Source organism: Scyliorhinus canicula, chromosome 26, assembly GCF_902713615.1.
Source record: "Scyliorhinus canicula chromosome 26, sScyCan1.1, whole genome shotgun sequence".
NCBI classification, from domain to species: domain Eukaryota; kingdom Metazoa; phylum Chordata; class Chondrichthyes; order Carcharhiniformes; family Scyliorhinidae; genus Scyliorhinus; species Scyliorhinus canicula.
Window position 1 is genome coordinate 11,370,072 of NC_052171.1, and position 14,060 is coordinate 11,384,131.

General features: G+C 51.9%; 1 protein-coding gene across 3 annotated transcripts in view; it reads left to right on the plus strand.

Moving 5' to 3' along the window:
* The window catches only part of pax8 (paired box 8), a 148,727-nt gene that overhangs the window by 55,066 nt on the left and 79,601 nt on the right, over window positions 1-14,060 (plus strand). For all 3 annotated transcript variants that reach the window (XM_038785334.1, XM_038785335.1, XM_038785336.1), the window contains 3 exons: window positions 911-1,076; window positions 5,329-5,526; window positions 8,211-8,296. In XM_038785334.1, coding sequence (XP_038641262.1) covers window positions 911-1,076; window positions 5,329-5,526; window positions 8,211-8,296 — 450 coding nt within the window. The remainder of the gene's footprint in view (window positions 1-910; window positions 1,077-5,328; window positions 5,527-8,210; window positions 8,297-14,060) is intronic.

Consider the following 14,060-nt stretch of genomic DNA (forward strand, 5'->3'; position numbering starts at 1 on the left):
AGGGCGACAGTCAGGTCAGCCATAATGTTGGAGCAGGCCCGAGGGTCCAAGTATTTCCAACCTACCCCTTTAACAGGCCAGAAAAATGTTTGGCAAACTGCAAATGGAGAAAATAAATGGGAGGGTAAAGGACATACTGTGCTAAACGTAGATGTGTTCGAGGCAGAATCTGTAAGGTGTGATGTAAAATGCCACAACATGTCAAACTAATCATAAAATGCTTCTCACCGTGTAATTTAAGAAGAATATATACCCTCAAATAAAGAACAAAGAACAAAAAAAAGTGCAGCACAGGAACAGGCCCTTCGGCCCTCCAAGCCTGTGCCGACCATGCTGCCCGTCTAAACTAAAATCTTCCACACTTCCGGGGCCCTCTATTCCCATCCTATTCACGTATTTGTCAAGATGCCCCTTAAACGTCACTATCGTCCCTGCTTCCACCACCTCCTCCGGCAGCGAGTTCCAGGCACCCACTACCCTCTGTGTAAAAAACTTGCCTCGTACATCTCCTCTAAACCTTGCCCCTCACACCTTAAACCTATGCCCCCTAGTAATTGACTCCCCTACCCTGGGGAAAAGCCTCTGACTATCCACTCTGTCTATGCCCCTCATAATTTTGTAGACCTCTATCAGGTCGCCCCTCAACCTCCGTCGTTCCAGTGAGAACAAACCGAGTTTATTCAGCCTCTCCTCGTAGCTAATGCCCTCCATACCAGGCAACATCCTGGTAAATCTCTTCTGCACCCTCTCTAAAGCCTCCACATCCTTCTGGTAGTGTGGCGACCAGAATTGAACACTATACTCCCAAGTGTGGCCTAACTAAGGTTCCGTACGTCTGTAAATCTTGTCAGAAACAGCTGAAGAGATCCAACCAAACCAGGTGTAAATGGACTGTGCCCTTTGCTTTCAGGACACGGTGGAATAAATCAACTAGGAGGAATGTTTGTGAATGGAAGACCGCTACCTGATGTGGTGCGCCAGCGGATTGTCGATCTCGCACATCAGGGAGTGCGGCCGTGCGACATTTCCCGCCAGCTGAGGGTCAGCCATGGGTGTGTCAGCAAAATCCTCGGAAGGTGAGAGCCAACATTGCTGTAGAAACGAACCTCCAGTGAAATTAATATTCTATTGGGGATGAATGCAGGACAAGAAGTTCCAAGGTATTGCTGCCAACATCGGAGTGGAACGCCACTTATGAGCAGCCTGGTAAAGAAGCATACATGGCAGACCCAGGATTCAATCCCAGTCTGTGCCAAGCCGATCTCAAATAGGGTTAGCAGTACGAATGTCACAACTCGTGGGATAGAACATACAGTGCAGAAGGAGGCCATTCGGCCCATCGAGTCTGCACCGTCCCACTTAAGCCCTCACTTCCACCCTATCCCCGTAACCCAATAACCCCTCCTGATCTTTTTTCTTTTGGTCACTCAGGGCAATTGATCACGGCCAATCCGCCTAACCTGCACGTCTTTGGGCGGAAACTGGAGGAAACCCACGCAGACACAGGGAGAACGTGCAGACTCCGCACAGACCCAGCGGTGAATCGAACCTGGGACCCTGGCACGGTGAAGCCGCAGTGCTATGCACTTGTGCTGCCCTGATAGGATAGGATAAACATCAGCAGGAATTGCCCCTGGAGTCGCCTCTGCCAAAATCTATGGTCAGGGCTACTGGATTGTGAGTGTTGACCGTGGGCTTGGTCGTGCCGAATCTTTTGTCAAACTTGATGTCACGACCTCATCCATGAGTAATAGACACTTCGATGTGAGGTGACTGTCTCGTGCCCTTAATTCTTTTTACGCTAAATCTTTCCACAACTCTTGCTCAAGCGGATGTTATTCATCCTCAATGTAGCTCAGTAATTAATCAGTTTTGATTTTGATTTCCTTGCTCAGTGAGTTATTCATATTTTCGTTGTGCCCAATTTTACTTTTGCAGTCATGTTTCATTTTAAATTCCAAGCCAGGCATCATGCAGTTGCTGCTGGGTACCTGGCTGAAATGGACAGGGGGCTCAAAAGAGGGCAACAGGGGCTGGTTTAGCACACTGGGCTAAATCGCTGGCTTTGACAGCAGACCAAGGCAGGCCAGCAGAGCGGTTCGATTCCCGTAACAGCCTCCCCGAACAGGCGCCTGAATGTGGCGACGAGGGGCGTTTCACAGTAACTCCATTTGAAACCTACTCGTGACAATAAGCGATTTTCATTTCAAGAAAGGTCTGATTGCTTTATGAAGGGGTGGAGAAAGGAGTTATTTTTGATCCAGTAGAAATGAAATGAAATGAAAATGGCTTATTGTCAGGTGTAGGCTTCAATTAAGTTACTGTGAAAAGCCCCTAGTCGCCACATTCCAGCGCCTGTTCGGGGAGGCTGGTACGGGAATCGAACCGTGCTGCTAGCCTGCCTTGGTCTGCTCTAAAAGCCAGCGATTTAGCCCAGTGAGCTATACCAGCCCCTGGGAAATGGGAATAGTTGGAAATGCTGAAGGCTTTTGGCAGCACCTGTACTGAGAGAAACAGTGACCCTTTTGATGATGGCCGCTCGGCCCATCCGGGCCGGAGAGTCGGCGCACTGGCCCTTGCCGGCCATGGCCGGAGAGTCGGCGCACACCGTGACTGGCGCCGCTCTGCGGAGAATCGCGTCCCGGCATCGGGGCGGCCCGCCGGCGCTTCTCTGACCCGGCCGGGGGTCGGAGAATTCCACCCCAGAATCCTGAAGAATTGACCGTTTCCGCTCTCCAAATACGGTGCCTGGTTTGCTGAGTATCCTCAGCATTTTCGGCTTCTATTTCACATTTCCAACATCAACAGTATTTTTCTCTCTGTTCCATGCTGGGCATTTGTAAGTGTGGCTCGTTACAGAAGTAGGCAGCACGGTAGCATTGTGGCTAGCACAATCGCTCCAGGGTCCCAGGTTCGATTCCGGCTTGGGTCACTGTCTGTGCGGAGTCTGCACATCCTCCCCGTGTGTAGGGCAGCATGGTGGCCTAGTGGTTAGCACAATCGCCTCACGGCGCCGAGGTCCCAGGTTCGATCCCGGCTCTGGGTCACTGTCCATGTGGAGTTTGCACATTCTCCCCGTGTCTGCGTGGGTTTCGCCCCCACAACCCAAAAATGTGCAGAGTAGGTGGATTGGACACGCTAAATTGCCCCTTAATTAGAAAAAATAATTGGCTAATCTAAATTTATAAAAAAAAAAAAAAAATCCTCCCCGTGTGTGCGTGGGTTTCCTCCGGGTGCTCCGGTTTCCTCCAACAGTCCAAAGACGTGCAGGTTATAGAACATAGTACATAGAACAGGCCCTTCGGCCCTCGATGTTGTGCCGAGCCATGATCACCCTACTCAAACCCACGTATCTACCCTATACCCGTAACCCAACAACCCCCCACCCCTTAACCTTACTTTTTAGGACACTACGGGCAATTTAGCATGGCCAATCCACCTAACCCGCACATCTTTGGACTGTGGTTAGGTGGATTGGCCATGATAAATTGCCCTTAGTTTCCAAAATTGCCCTTAGTGTTGGGTGGGGTTACTGGGTTACGGGGATAGGGTGGAGGTGTTGACCTTGGGTAGGGTGCTCTTTCCAAGAGCCAGTGCAGACTCGATGGGCCGAATGGCCTCCTTCTGCACTGTAAATTCTATGAAATTAGAAAATAGTTATCAATGGAAAGTGCAATTATTCTGTTGACGAAGCCCCCTGTGTGGATTGGAATAGCACATTATTGCAGCTGAATTGGTTGGTGCTAATTTACTGGAAGGTTTCGCTCTTTTTAAACTGGCAGTGAAACCACATGCAGCAATAGAATATGGGGCGGAATTCTCCGACCCACCCGCAGTGTCGGAGAATTTCCCAGGCTGGAATCTTGCCCCCGCCGTGGCCCGAATTCTCCGCCACCCGGGAATCGGCGGGAGTAGGAATCACGCCCCGTCGATCGGCGTGCCCCCCCGCGCCGATTCTCCGGCCCGCGATGGGCCGACGTCCCGCCGACTTGGTTTAAACCACCTCTGTGCTGACGGGATTGGCGGCGCGAGTGGGCCCCCGGGGTACTGGAGGAGGGGGGGGGGCGATCGGACCCCGGGGGGGTGCCCCCACGGTGGCCTGGCCCGCGATCGGGGCCCACCGATCGACGGGCGGGCCTGTGCCATGGGGGGGACGCTTTTTCTCCCGCCGCCGCCACGGCCTCCACCATGGCGGAGGCGGAAGAGACCCCCCCCCCCCGCAGCAGCGGCCGCTGACGCTCCGGCGCATGCGCGGACTCACGCCGACTGGCGAAGGCCTTCCGGCCAGCCCCGACGCCGGTCAGCAGGTCGGCAAAGGCCGTTGGCGCCGGTCGGCGGAGCGGGAGCCACTCCGGCGCGGGCCTAGCCCCTAAAGGTGCGGAGAATTCAGCACCTTTAGGGAGGCCCAATGCTGGAGTGGTTGGCGTCACTCCGCTAGGCCGGGACCCCCCGCCCCACCGGGTAGGGGAGAATTTCGCCCATGGTTAGCAAAGTTTTCCTCCGGGTACTCCGGTTTCCTCCCACAGTCCAAAGATGTGCAGGTTAGGTGGATAGGCCATGAAAAATTGTCCAAAATTCTGTGATTAACATAGGACAAAAGTTCGGCGCAACATCGTGGGCCGAAGGGCCTGTTCTGTGCTGTATTTCTCTAAAACTAAAGTTGCCTCACAGCTCCAGGGTCCCAGGTTCGATTTCGGCTCGGGTCACTGTCTGTGCGGAGTCTGCACGTCCTCCCCGTGTGTGAGTGGGTTTCCTCCGGGTGCTCCGGTTTCCTCCCACAGTCCAAAGATGTGCAGGTTAGGTGTATTAACCATGATTAATTGCCCCTTAGAGTTCCAAAAGGTTAGGTAGGGTTACCGGGTTATGGGGTGGAGGCGTTGGCTTAAGCAGGGTTCTCTTTCCAAGGAGCCGTGCAGACTCGATGGGCTGAATGGCCTCCTTCTGCACTATAAATTCGATGATTCTACGATTCTGTGTCACAGTTTGTTGAAGATATTCTCACTTGTACATGGGATTGCTGTTTGTGGTGCTTGGGAGGTACAAGTCGTTTGGATGTTATTGTTGGATATTGCATGGAGACAGGTTCGAAGACGTGGAGCTCGTTGAACAACATGAATGACAGAGCTGTCTAACAAAGTTGTGGTTGTAAAGTGTATCCCACTGAAACCTGAGCTTCCAACGGCTTTGCAATGGGAGGTAGCCAGAAAAATAAGGAGAGGTTTTGATAAACCTGTGGAAAGTAGTCCAACCCAACTGTTCTCGCAGAGGAAGTGAGCGAGAGATTCAGCCGTACGCTGTCTTATCCTTTGACTCTGAAATGTGCCCCAGGTATTACGAAACAGGCAGCATCATGCCAGGAGTGATCGGTGGCTCAAAGCCCAAGGTTGCTACACCGACGGTTGTGGAGAAGATCGCCGAGTACAAGCGGCAGAACCCTACAATGTTTGCCTGGGAGATCCGTGACCGGTTACTGGCAGAGGGAGTGTGCAACAATGACACAGTGCCGAGTGTCAGCTCCATTAACAGGTACATTGCTACATCCAAGTGCATTGTCTCTTTTTTTTTTAAAAACCTTGAAATTTGAACTCAGAAAGGTGAAGGTTGTTACAGCTGAGGAATGGGACATTTTCCACTCGAGCCTGTCAAAAACATTCTCAGGTCAGGGATTAGACACAGAGGTAATGCCCTCACCACATTTGGTCACCAAACACTACTAGCTTGGTAAGCCTCTTGCTACTGGGCATAACCCAGTGACCCGCCCCTACCCTCCACATGTGGGTCTGGACTGAGTTGCGTTTAGCTGCACAGAATAAGCTCCCCACCGCCAAGATTTACTTTTTTTCTTCATACATTTCGAGCACCCAATTCTTTTCTTTTAATCAATTACGGTGCATGTCCAACTACCCTGCACATCTTTTTGTGTTGTGGTGAGGTGGGGGGAAACTCCACACGGACAGTGACCCAGAGCCGGGATCGAACCCGGGACCTCGGCGCCCGTGAGGCAGCAGTGCTAACCACTGCGCCGCCAAACTTCTCTGTTGCGACTTACACAAAAGTGGACATATTATTGCCAGTGCTCATGGACCCCAAATCCCCACAATATTGTCGCTGTACTTAAAAATATTATAATTAATGAGACGTTAGCGGGAAAGACCACATTTCTATCACAAGGTGGTGTTTGACAGTCCCTCCCGCCCAGTCAGTGGAGTTTTGAATGGCTTACCGTATTATACAGCCCAACCCCACCACGGTGGGGCATAGAGATTCTGCCCAAAGAATATTTACAGCATAGAGTGAAGCCATTCGGCCCTATCTTCTCTGTGCAGGCTTTCTGCCCGAGCAATGTAGCTAGTCCCAACCTTTCCCAGCGTCCCAAGGTTTTTCGCTACAGGTAATTATCCAACGCCATGATTATAAACATCTCAAAAATGGTGTTTTGCGATTTTCATAAGAACTAGGAGCAGGAGCCGGCCATCTGGCCCCTCGAGCCTGCTCCGCCATTCAATGAGATCATGGCTGATCTTTTGTGGACTCAGCTCCACTTTCCGGCCCAAACAACATAACCCTTAATCCCTTTATTTTTCAAAAAAACTATCTATATCTTAAAAACATTGAATGAAGGAGCCTCAACTGCTTCACTGGGCAAGGAATTCCATAGATTCACAACCCTTTGGGTGAAGAAGTTCCTCCTAAACTCAGTCCTAAATCTACTTCCCCTTATTTTGAGGCTATGCCCCCGAGTTCTGCTTTCACCCGCCAGTGGAAACAACCTGCCCGCATCTATCCTATCTACTCCCTTCATAATTTTAAATGTTTCTATAAGATCCCCCCTCATCCTTCTAAATTCCAACGAGTACAGTCCCAGTCTACTCAACCTCTCCTCGTAATCCAACCCCTTCAGCTCTGGGATTAACCTAGTGAATCTCCTCTGCACACCCTCCAGCGCCAGTACGTCCTTTCTCAAGTATTCCTCTGATAAATTAAAAGTGTCGATGTGTCGGCATACACAACAAGAATAATTGAATTGCAGAATAACTGTCAGGTTGCAGAAGGAACATTTCAACTGCTCACTGCCAGTTTTCTTTGCTGTGTTTTGTTATTACTCTGCACATGATCTAAATTTTCAGTTGGGTAGATTTAACGTGTTGCAGGTCCTGTCCAGTGTGAGCACTATTCAGACAGCAAGAGTCAAAGACCTCCACTGAAAATGTAATCAGCTGGCAATCTTCAAACCCAATGGCTGAAATGGTCAAAACGTGAATCCGGTGAGATTAGTAGTTTAGTTTCAATGGTCAATGCCATCGTTAATAACTTGTCTCAGTAGAGTGCCAGTCCTCGTTACAGTACACAGCAGCAGTCCTTTCTTTGGCTAATAATGTAATGGACCAGGGTTTAGAGAACCCCAAAGTGTATCATGGAGTTCACTTAACCCACTTTTAATAGATTGTGGTATGGGGAGCACACGGCCCACTCTACAGGTATGGTACAGCAGAAATGGAAAAGTACTTTTTAAAGCAAAACAATGTTTATTCCATAAACTCAAGTTAACCTTTTTAAATCATACAGTAAACATCTTAGCAATTCAAATACAACCCCCAAAGAATACAACACTAAGTAATCCTTTAAGCTTTCCTTTTAACATCCAGAAACTTAAAAACACCTTTTTACAGAAAGAAATCAGGTTTAACTCCACTACTGAGAACAGTTACCACGTCAAAATCAGCAAATGGACACTCATGAGCTTGCAGAGATTCACACACATCCTGCCGTGATTGCAGCTTCTCCAAAACTAAACTGAGACCCAACCCACCCTGCAGCAAAAAGCCTAAAGCGAAAGTAAAAAGCTGACAGACAGCCCAGCTCCACCCACTCTCTGACATCACTGCAGTAGCAAACACCCATTTCTTAAAGGTACTCTCACTGCAGATATTTATATACACACCCATTTATAAACACCCATTTCTTAAAGGTACCCTCACTGCAGATATTTAAATACACACCCATTTATAAACACCCATGTCTTAAAGGTACACTCGCATGACAATAGTACAGGATTGATGATGAGTGGGGAGACATCTGTTCGTGCATCTTGTTGGCTGAAGTGCGAGCGAATGCACGACAGAGATGGAGAAAAGTGAGTGGAACAAATAAAGAACTGAATGAGAAGAACATTTAAAATTGGAGACCTAAAATTCCTTTCTTATTGTCAGAATTATAAGAACGAAAGTGCAGCAACCGTTTCATCTACCTCTCGAAGATCATTCTGGGACGAGACTCAGCCCTGGACACACCCTGGGTAAGTAAAGGCCAAGATTTGTAAATCACAGGCGTAGCCAGCACAGGTTATGATGTTCTTTTTTTGTCCTTTTTTTTTCGGGCAGCAGGGTAGCATGGTGGTTAGCATCAATGCTTCACAGCTCCAGGGTCCCAGGTTCGATTCCCGGCTGGGTCACTGTCTGTGCGGAGTCTGCACGTCCTCCCCCTGTGTGCGTGGGTTTCCTCCGGGTGCTCCGGTTTCCTCCCACAGTCCAAAGATGCGCGGGTTAGGTGGATTGGCCATGCTAAATTGCCCGTAGTGTCCTAATAAAAAAAAAGTAAGGTTAAGGGGGGGTTGTTGGGTTGCGGGTATAGGGCGGATACGTGGGTTTGAGTAGGGTGATCATGGCTCGGCACAACATTGAGGGCCGAAGGGCCTGTTCTGTGCTGTACTGTTCTATGTTCTATGTTCTGTGTCCTCCAAAACTCACTATAAATTGTTGCTTTTTGTGATGCTTGTAGTTAAGTGTTTGCTGTGTGGTGTGCACAATGTTTTCCGACGATTTGCGTGTGGTGTAGTGTTTTTTTCCCTTTGCAATTGTGCGCATGGTGCGGTGTTTTTCCCACCGTGTGGGCCTGAGTGGAGTGTCCGTTCTTTGACATTGGTCAGATTGTTGTCATGTGATATTGTGCGTGTGGTGCAGTGATTGTCCTGTGGGGGCGCCAGGGGCAACGGCCAGAATTCTCCAGTCGTTGCGACTGACTTCACCCGAGGCAGCGCACACCCGCTGACGCGGGCCGGTTACAAATGGGAAATCCCATTGATAAACGGCAGGAAGATCGAATCCCGCCAGGAGCAGTGTTTTGTGACATTTTTGTAAAAGCGACAAAACAATTACGTTTCACCACCTGAGAGTCTTAAAATATCAAAACATGACAACCCCCATGGTGCTTCACCTTCCCCAATGTTTAGTCAGAATTGGGGGCAGGGTGGCACAGTGGTTAGCACTGCTGCCTCACCGCGACAGCGACCCGGGTTCAATTCTAGCCTCGCCTGACTGAGAGTGTGGAATTTGCATTTTATTATTAGAGCATAGATCATACAGTGCAGAATCGGCCCATCGAGTCTGCACCGATTCACTTAAGCCCTCACTTCCACCCTATCCCCGTAACCCAGTAACCCCTCCTAACCTTTTTGGTCACTAAGGGCAGTTTAGCCTGGCCAATCCACCTAACCTGCACGTCTTTGGACTGTGGGAGGAAACCGGAGCACCCGGAGGAAACCCACGCACACACGGGGAGGATGTGCAGACTCCGCACAGACAGTGACCCAAGCCGGGAATCGAACCTGGGACCCTGGAGCTGTGAAGCAACGACGCTAACCACTATGGTACCGTACTCCCCCGTGTCTGCGTGGGTTTCCTCCGGTTTCCTCCCAGAGCACAAAGATATGCAGGTTGGGGGGTTCTGGAAATACAGGGATAGGGCGGGAGCAGTGGGCTGATGTCGAGTTCTCTTTCAGAGGGCCGTTTCAGACTCAATGGGCCAAATGGCCTCTTTCTGCATTGTCAGGATTCTCTGGAAACCCAAACTGAATTGCAGTCCTGCTTCTCGGTAATGAGAACAAGAACTCTATGCATTTAGTAGGGTTTCCACTGCGAGAATAAATCACCAGAGAACCAGAGGAGCTTTGCTGACGATTAATAGAATAATGGGCAGCACGGTAGCATTGTGGATAGCACAATCGCTTCACAGCTCCAGGGTCCCAGGTTCGATTCCGGTTTGGGTCACTGCCTGTGCGGAGTCTGCACATCCTCCCCGTGTGTGCGTGGGTTTCCTCCGGGTGCTCCGGTTTCCTCCCACAGTCCATAGATGGGAAGGTGAGGTGGATTGGCCGTGATAAATTGCCCTTAGTGTTGGGTGGGGTTACTGGGTTATGGGGATGGGGTGGAGGTGTTGACCTTGGGTAGGGTGCTCTTTCCAAGAGCCGGTGCAGACTCGATGGGCCGAATGGCCTCCTTCTGCACTGTAAAAAGGGGCTGGTTTAGCTCACTGTTCTAAATCGCTGGCTTTTAAAGCAGAGCCAGGCAGGCCAGCAGCACGGTTCGGTTCCCGTACCAGCCTCCCCGAACAGGCGCCGGAATGTGGTGACTAGGGGCTTTTCACAGTAACTTCATTGAAGCCTACTCGTGACAATAAAGCGATTTTCATTTTCATTTTTTCAAATTCTATAAAACAATAGAACATTACAGCTCAGTACAGGCCCTTCGGCCCTCGATGTTGCGCCGACCTGTGAAACCCCTCTAAAGCCCATCTACACTATTCCCTTATCGTCCATATGCCTATCCAATGACCATTTGAATGCGTTTAGTGTTGGCGAGTCCTCTACTGTTGCAGGCAGGGCATTCCACGCCCTTACTACTCTCTGAGTAAAGAACCTACCTCTGACATCTGTTAGCAACTGTGCTAACCACTGTGCCAATGTGCTGCCCCAGCGACTTGCTCAACAGCAGCAGAAGCTTCAGCAGTCGAGGTTCCAAGTCCTTCAAGTGAATTCCGGGTACTTCTCCCACACCTCGTTTCTCCCCGCCACTATAAACCTCCTCAAAACCTCTCTCTTTTGGATTATACGTCAGCCAGCTCTCCTACATTTTGTGGAGAGAATCGCTGAAAAGTTACAGCACAAGGAGGCCACTTGGCCCATCTTGTCCATGCCAGCCCTGGTGCCCTTTCCAATCCCACCTTCCTGCATCCGGCCCATAACCCTGCATCATTTAAGGTTCAGATCAGTACCATTTAAGGGGCAGCACGGCAGCACAGTGGTTAGCACGGTTGCTTCACAGCGTCAGGGTCCCGGGTTCGATTCCCGGCTGGGTCACTGTCTGTGTGGAGTCTGCACATCCTCCCTGTGTGTGCGTGGGTTTCCTCCGGGTGCTCCGGTTTCCTCCCACAGTCCAAAGATGTGCGGGTTAGGTGGATTGGACCTTTGTCCAAAAAAGGTTAGGTGGGGTTACTGGGTTATGGGGATAAGGGTGGAGGCCTGGGGCTTAAGTGGGATGCTGTTTCCAAGAGCAGTTGCAGACTCGATGGGCCGAATGGCCTCCTTCTGCACTCTAAAAACTCTATCGACGCCAGATCCAGGTACCTTCTAAAAGAGTTTAGCGTCTCTGACTGCACTACCAACTCTGGCAGCGAATTCCAGACTCCCACCCCCCATGTTTGATACACAAATCAAGGCTCACATCAGTTAAGTGCTGAGGAACTGCCTCATGCCGAAGGTGCTCTCTCTCTCATGGGTTAAAACCCAGGCCCAGCGATTTGCTCAGTGGATGTAAAAGATCCCGGGCGCGATTCTCCGAGCCCCGCGCCGGGCCGGAGAATCGCCGCAATGCGCCACGGTGCCCCGGCGCCGGTGCGCGATTCTTCGCGGTCCTGAGAATCGCCGCCATTTGCGTCGGCGTGCTTGACGCGGCGCCGCTCCGGGCCGCTGGAGTCGGCGGGGCCGGCGATTCTCCGGCCCGGATGGGCCGAGCGGCCACGCGAATGCGACAGAGTCCCGCCGGCGGCCGTTCACCCCGGTCGCTGACGGCGGGAACGAAGGGTCGGGGGCGGCCTGTGGGGGGGGAGCGCTCCTTCACCGGGGGGGGGGGGGTGGGGGGGGCTCCGATGGGGTCTGGCCCGCGATCGGGGCCCACCAATCGGCGGGCAGGCCTCTCCCCCCCCTGGGGCCTACTTTGTTGCTCGGCCGGCCCCTGAGCCCCTTCGCCATGTTGCGTTGGGGCCGGTGCGCACGCATGGGTTGGTGCGGCGTAACTGCGCATTCGCGGTTTGGAGCGGTGCCTATTTGGCGGCGGGTAGGGAGGCTGGAGCGGCCTGAACCGCTCCAGCGCCATGCTGGCCCCCTTTGGTCGTCCCCGTGCCCGTTTCGCGCCGTCGTGAAACGCGACGGTGTTCACGACGGCGCCAACACTTGGGCTCCATTTTGGCGAATCGACCCCCCCCCCCCCCCCCCCCCCCCCCCCCCCCCCGCCCCCCCCCCCATGTCACTATTTCAAAGCACAGCAGAGGAATTCTCCTCAGTGTCCTGGCCAACATCACAAAAAGCAGATAATCCAGTCATTGTCACATTGGTGTTTGTGGGATCTTGCTGCATTGTGGCTGCTGACATCACAACAGTGAATATTCTTCAAGAAATAATTCAATAAAGCGCTTTGAGACATCCAGTCGTGAACAGCATTAAATAAAGTTTTTTTGAGTACGGTAAACGTGACAGCAACTTGCTCCAGGCTCAGCCTGATTGGATTCAAAGCCGTCCACCAGGCCCACATGACAGTGACCCGCATGAGTAAATTATTTGGCCTGGAGGACAGGTGTGCCAGATGTTCAGGAGGACCAGCGAACCATGTCCACATGTTCTGGGCCTGTTCAAAACTCAGGGGGTACTGGCAGGGATTCGCGGGCGTTACGTCCCAGGTACTGAAAACAAGGGTGGCGATGAGTCCAGAGGTGGCTATTTTTGGAGTTTCGGACGACCCGGGAGTCCAGGAGGAGCAATGGGCCGACGTCTTGGCCTTTCCTTCCCTGGTAGCCCGGCGACGGGTTCTGCTGGCATGGAGGGACTCAAAGCCCCCCAAGTCGGAGGCCTGGCTATCGGATATGGCGAGCCTTCTCGGGCTGGAGAAAATTAAGTTCGTTCTGAGAGGGTCACCGTCACGGTTCGCCCGGAGGTGGCAACCATTTATCGACTTCTTCGCAGAAAGGTAATCGTCAGCAGGGTGTGGGGTGGGGCGGGGTGGGGGGGTTAGTGTAACGTAGATTAGAGGGGTAGTTAGGCTGGTCCTTGTAAGAGAGGAGCTGTTTTTTTTGCACTATAGTGTTCTTTGCACACTGTTTTATATTGTTGTTGTTTACTATGCCAAAACGTCTCAATAAAATTGTTTATCAAAAAAAAGACATTGCTCTGATGTAAAGCACCTTGTTTATGCCGAAGATTCAGCAATGGTCTCTAGGGGCTGGTTTAGCTCACTGAGCTAAATCGCTGGCTTTCAAAGCAGACCAAGCAGGCCAGCAGCACGGTTCGATTCCCGTACCAGCCTCCCCGAACAGGCGCCGGAATGTGGCGACTAGGGGCTTTTCACAGTAACTTCATTGAAGCCTACTCGTGACAATAAGCGATTTTCATTTCACTTATCACACTGCGCTGTCCAGAGAACAAACATGGAAATACATCGACGGGATTCTCTACTAATGGGGCTATGTCCCCACGCCAGCGTGCAAACCGGCGCCAACCCACTCCGGCGTCAATGCCCCCCGAAAGTGAGGAATTCTCCTCACCTTCTGAGGGGGCTAGTTGGCGCCGGTGGTCCCCCCAGCTCCAGCTGGTGTGGAACGGCCCGCACGACTTCGCGCATGCGCGGAACGGCCGGAGTTTTTCCGCGCATGCGCGGGGCTTCCCTTGTCCGCGCCGGGGCCCAGGGCAATATGCCGGAGGCCCTACAGGAGCCCGGCGCGGAGCAAAGTAGGCCCCCACCGATCCAGCCCGCCCGCCGATCGGTAGGCCCCAATCGCGGGCCAGGCCACACCATGGGGACCCTCCCCAGGTTCAGATCCTCTCTCCGGGACGGCCCCCGCACATTCCAGGTCCCGGCTCCGGGTCGGAGAATCCCGGCCCATGTTTCTGTTTTTCTGATGTGCAACTGAAATCAATTTTGTAGATGTGTACTGTAACAGGAAGACAAAGTAGAACATAGAACATAGAACATTACAGCGCAGTACGGGCCCTTCGGCCCTCGATGTTGCGCCGA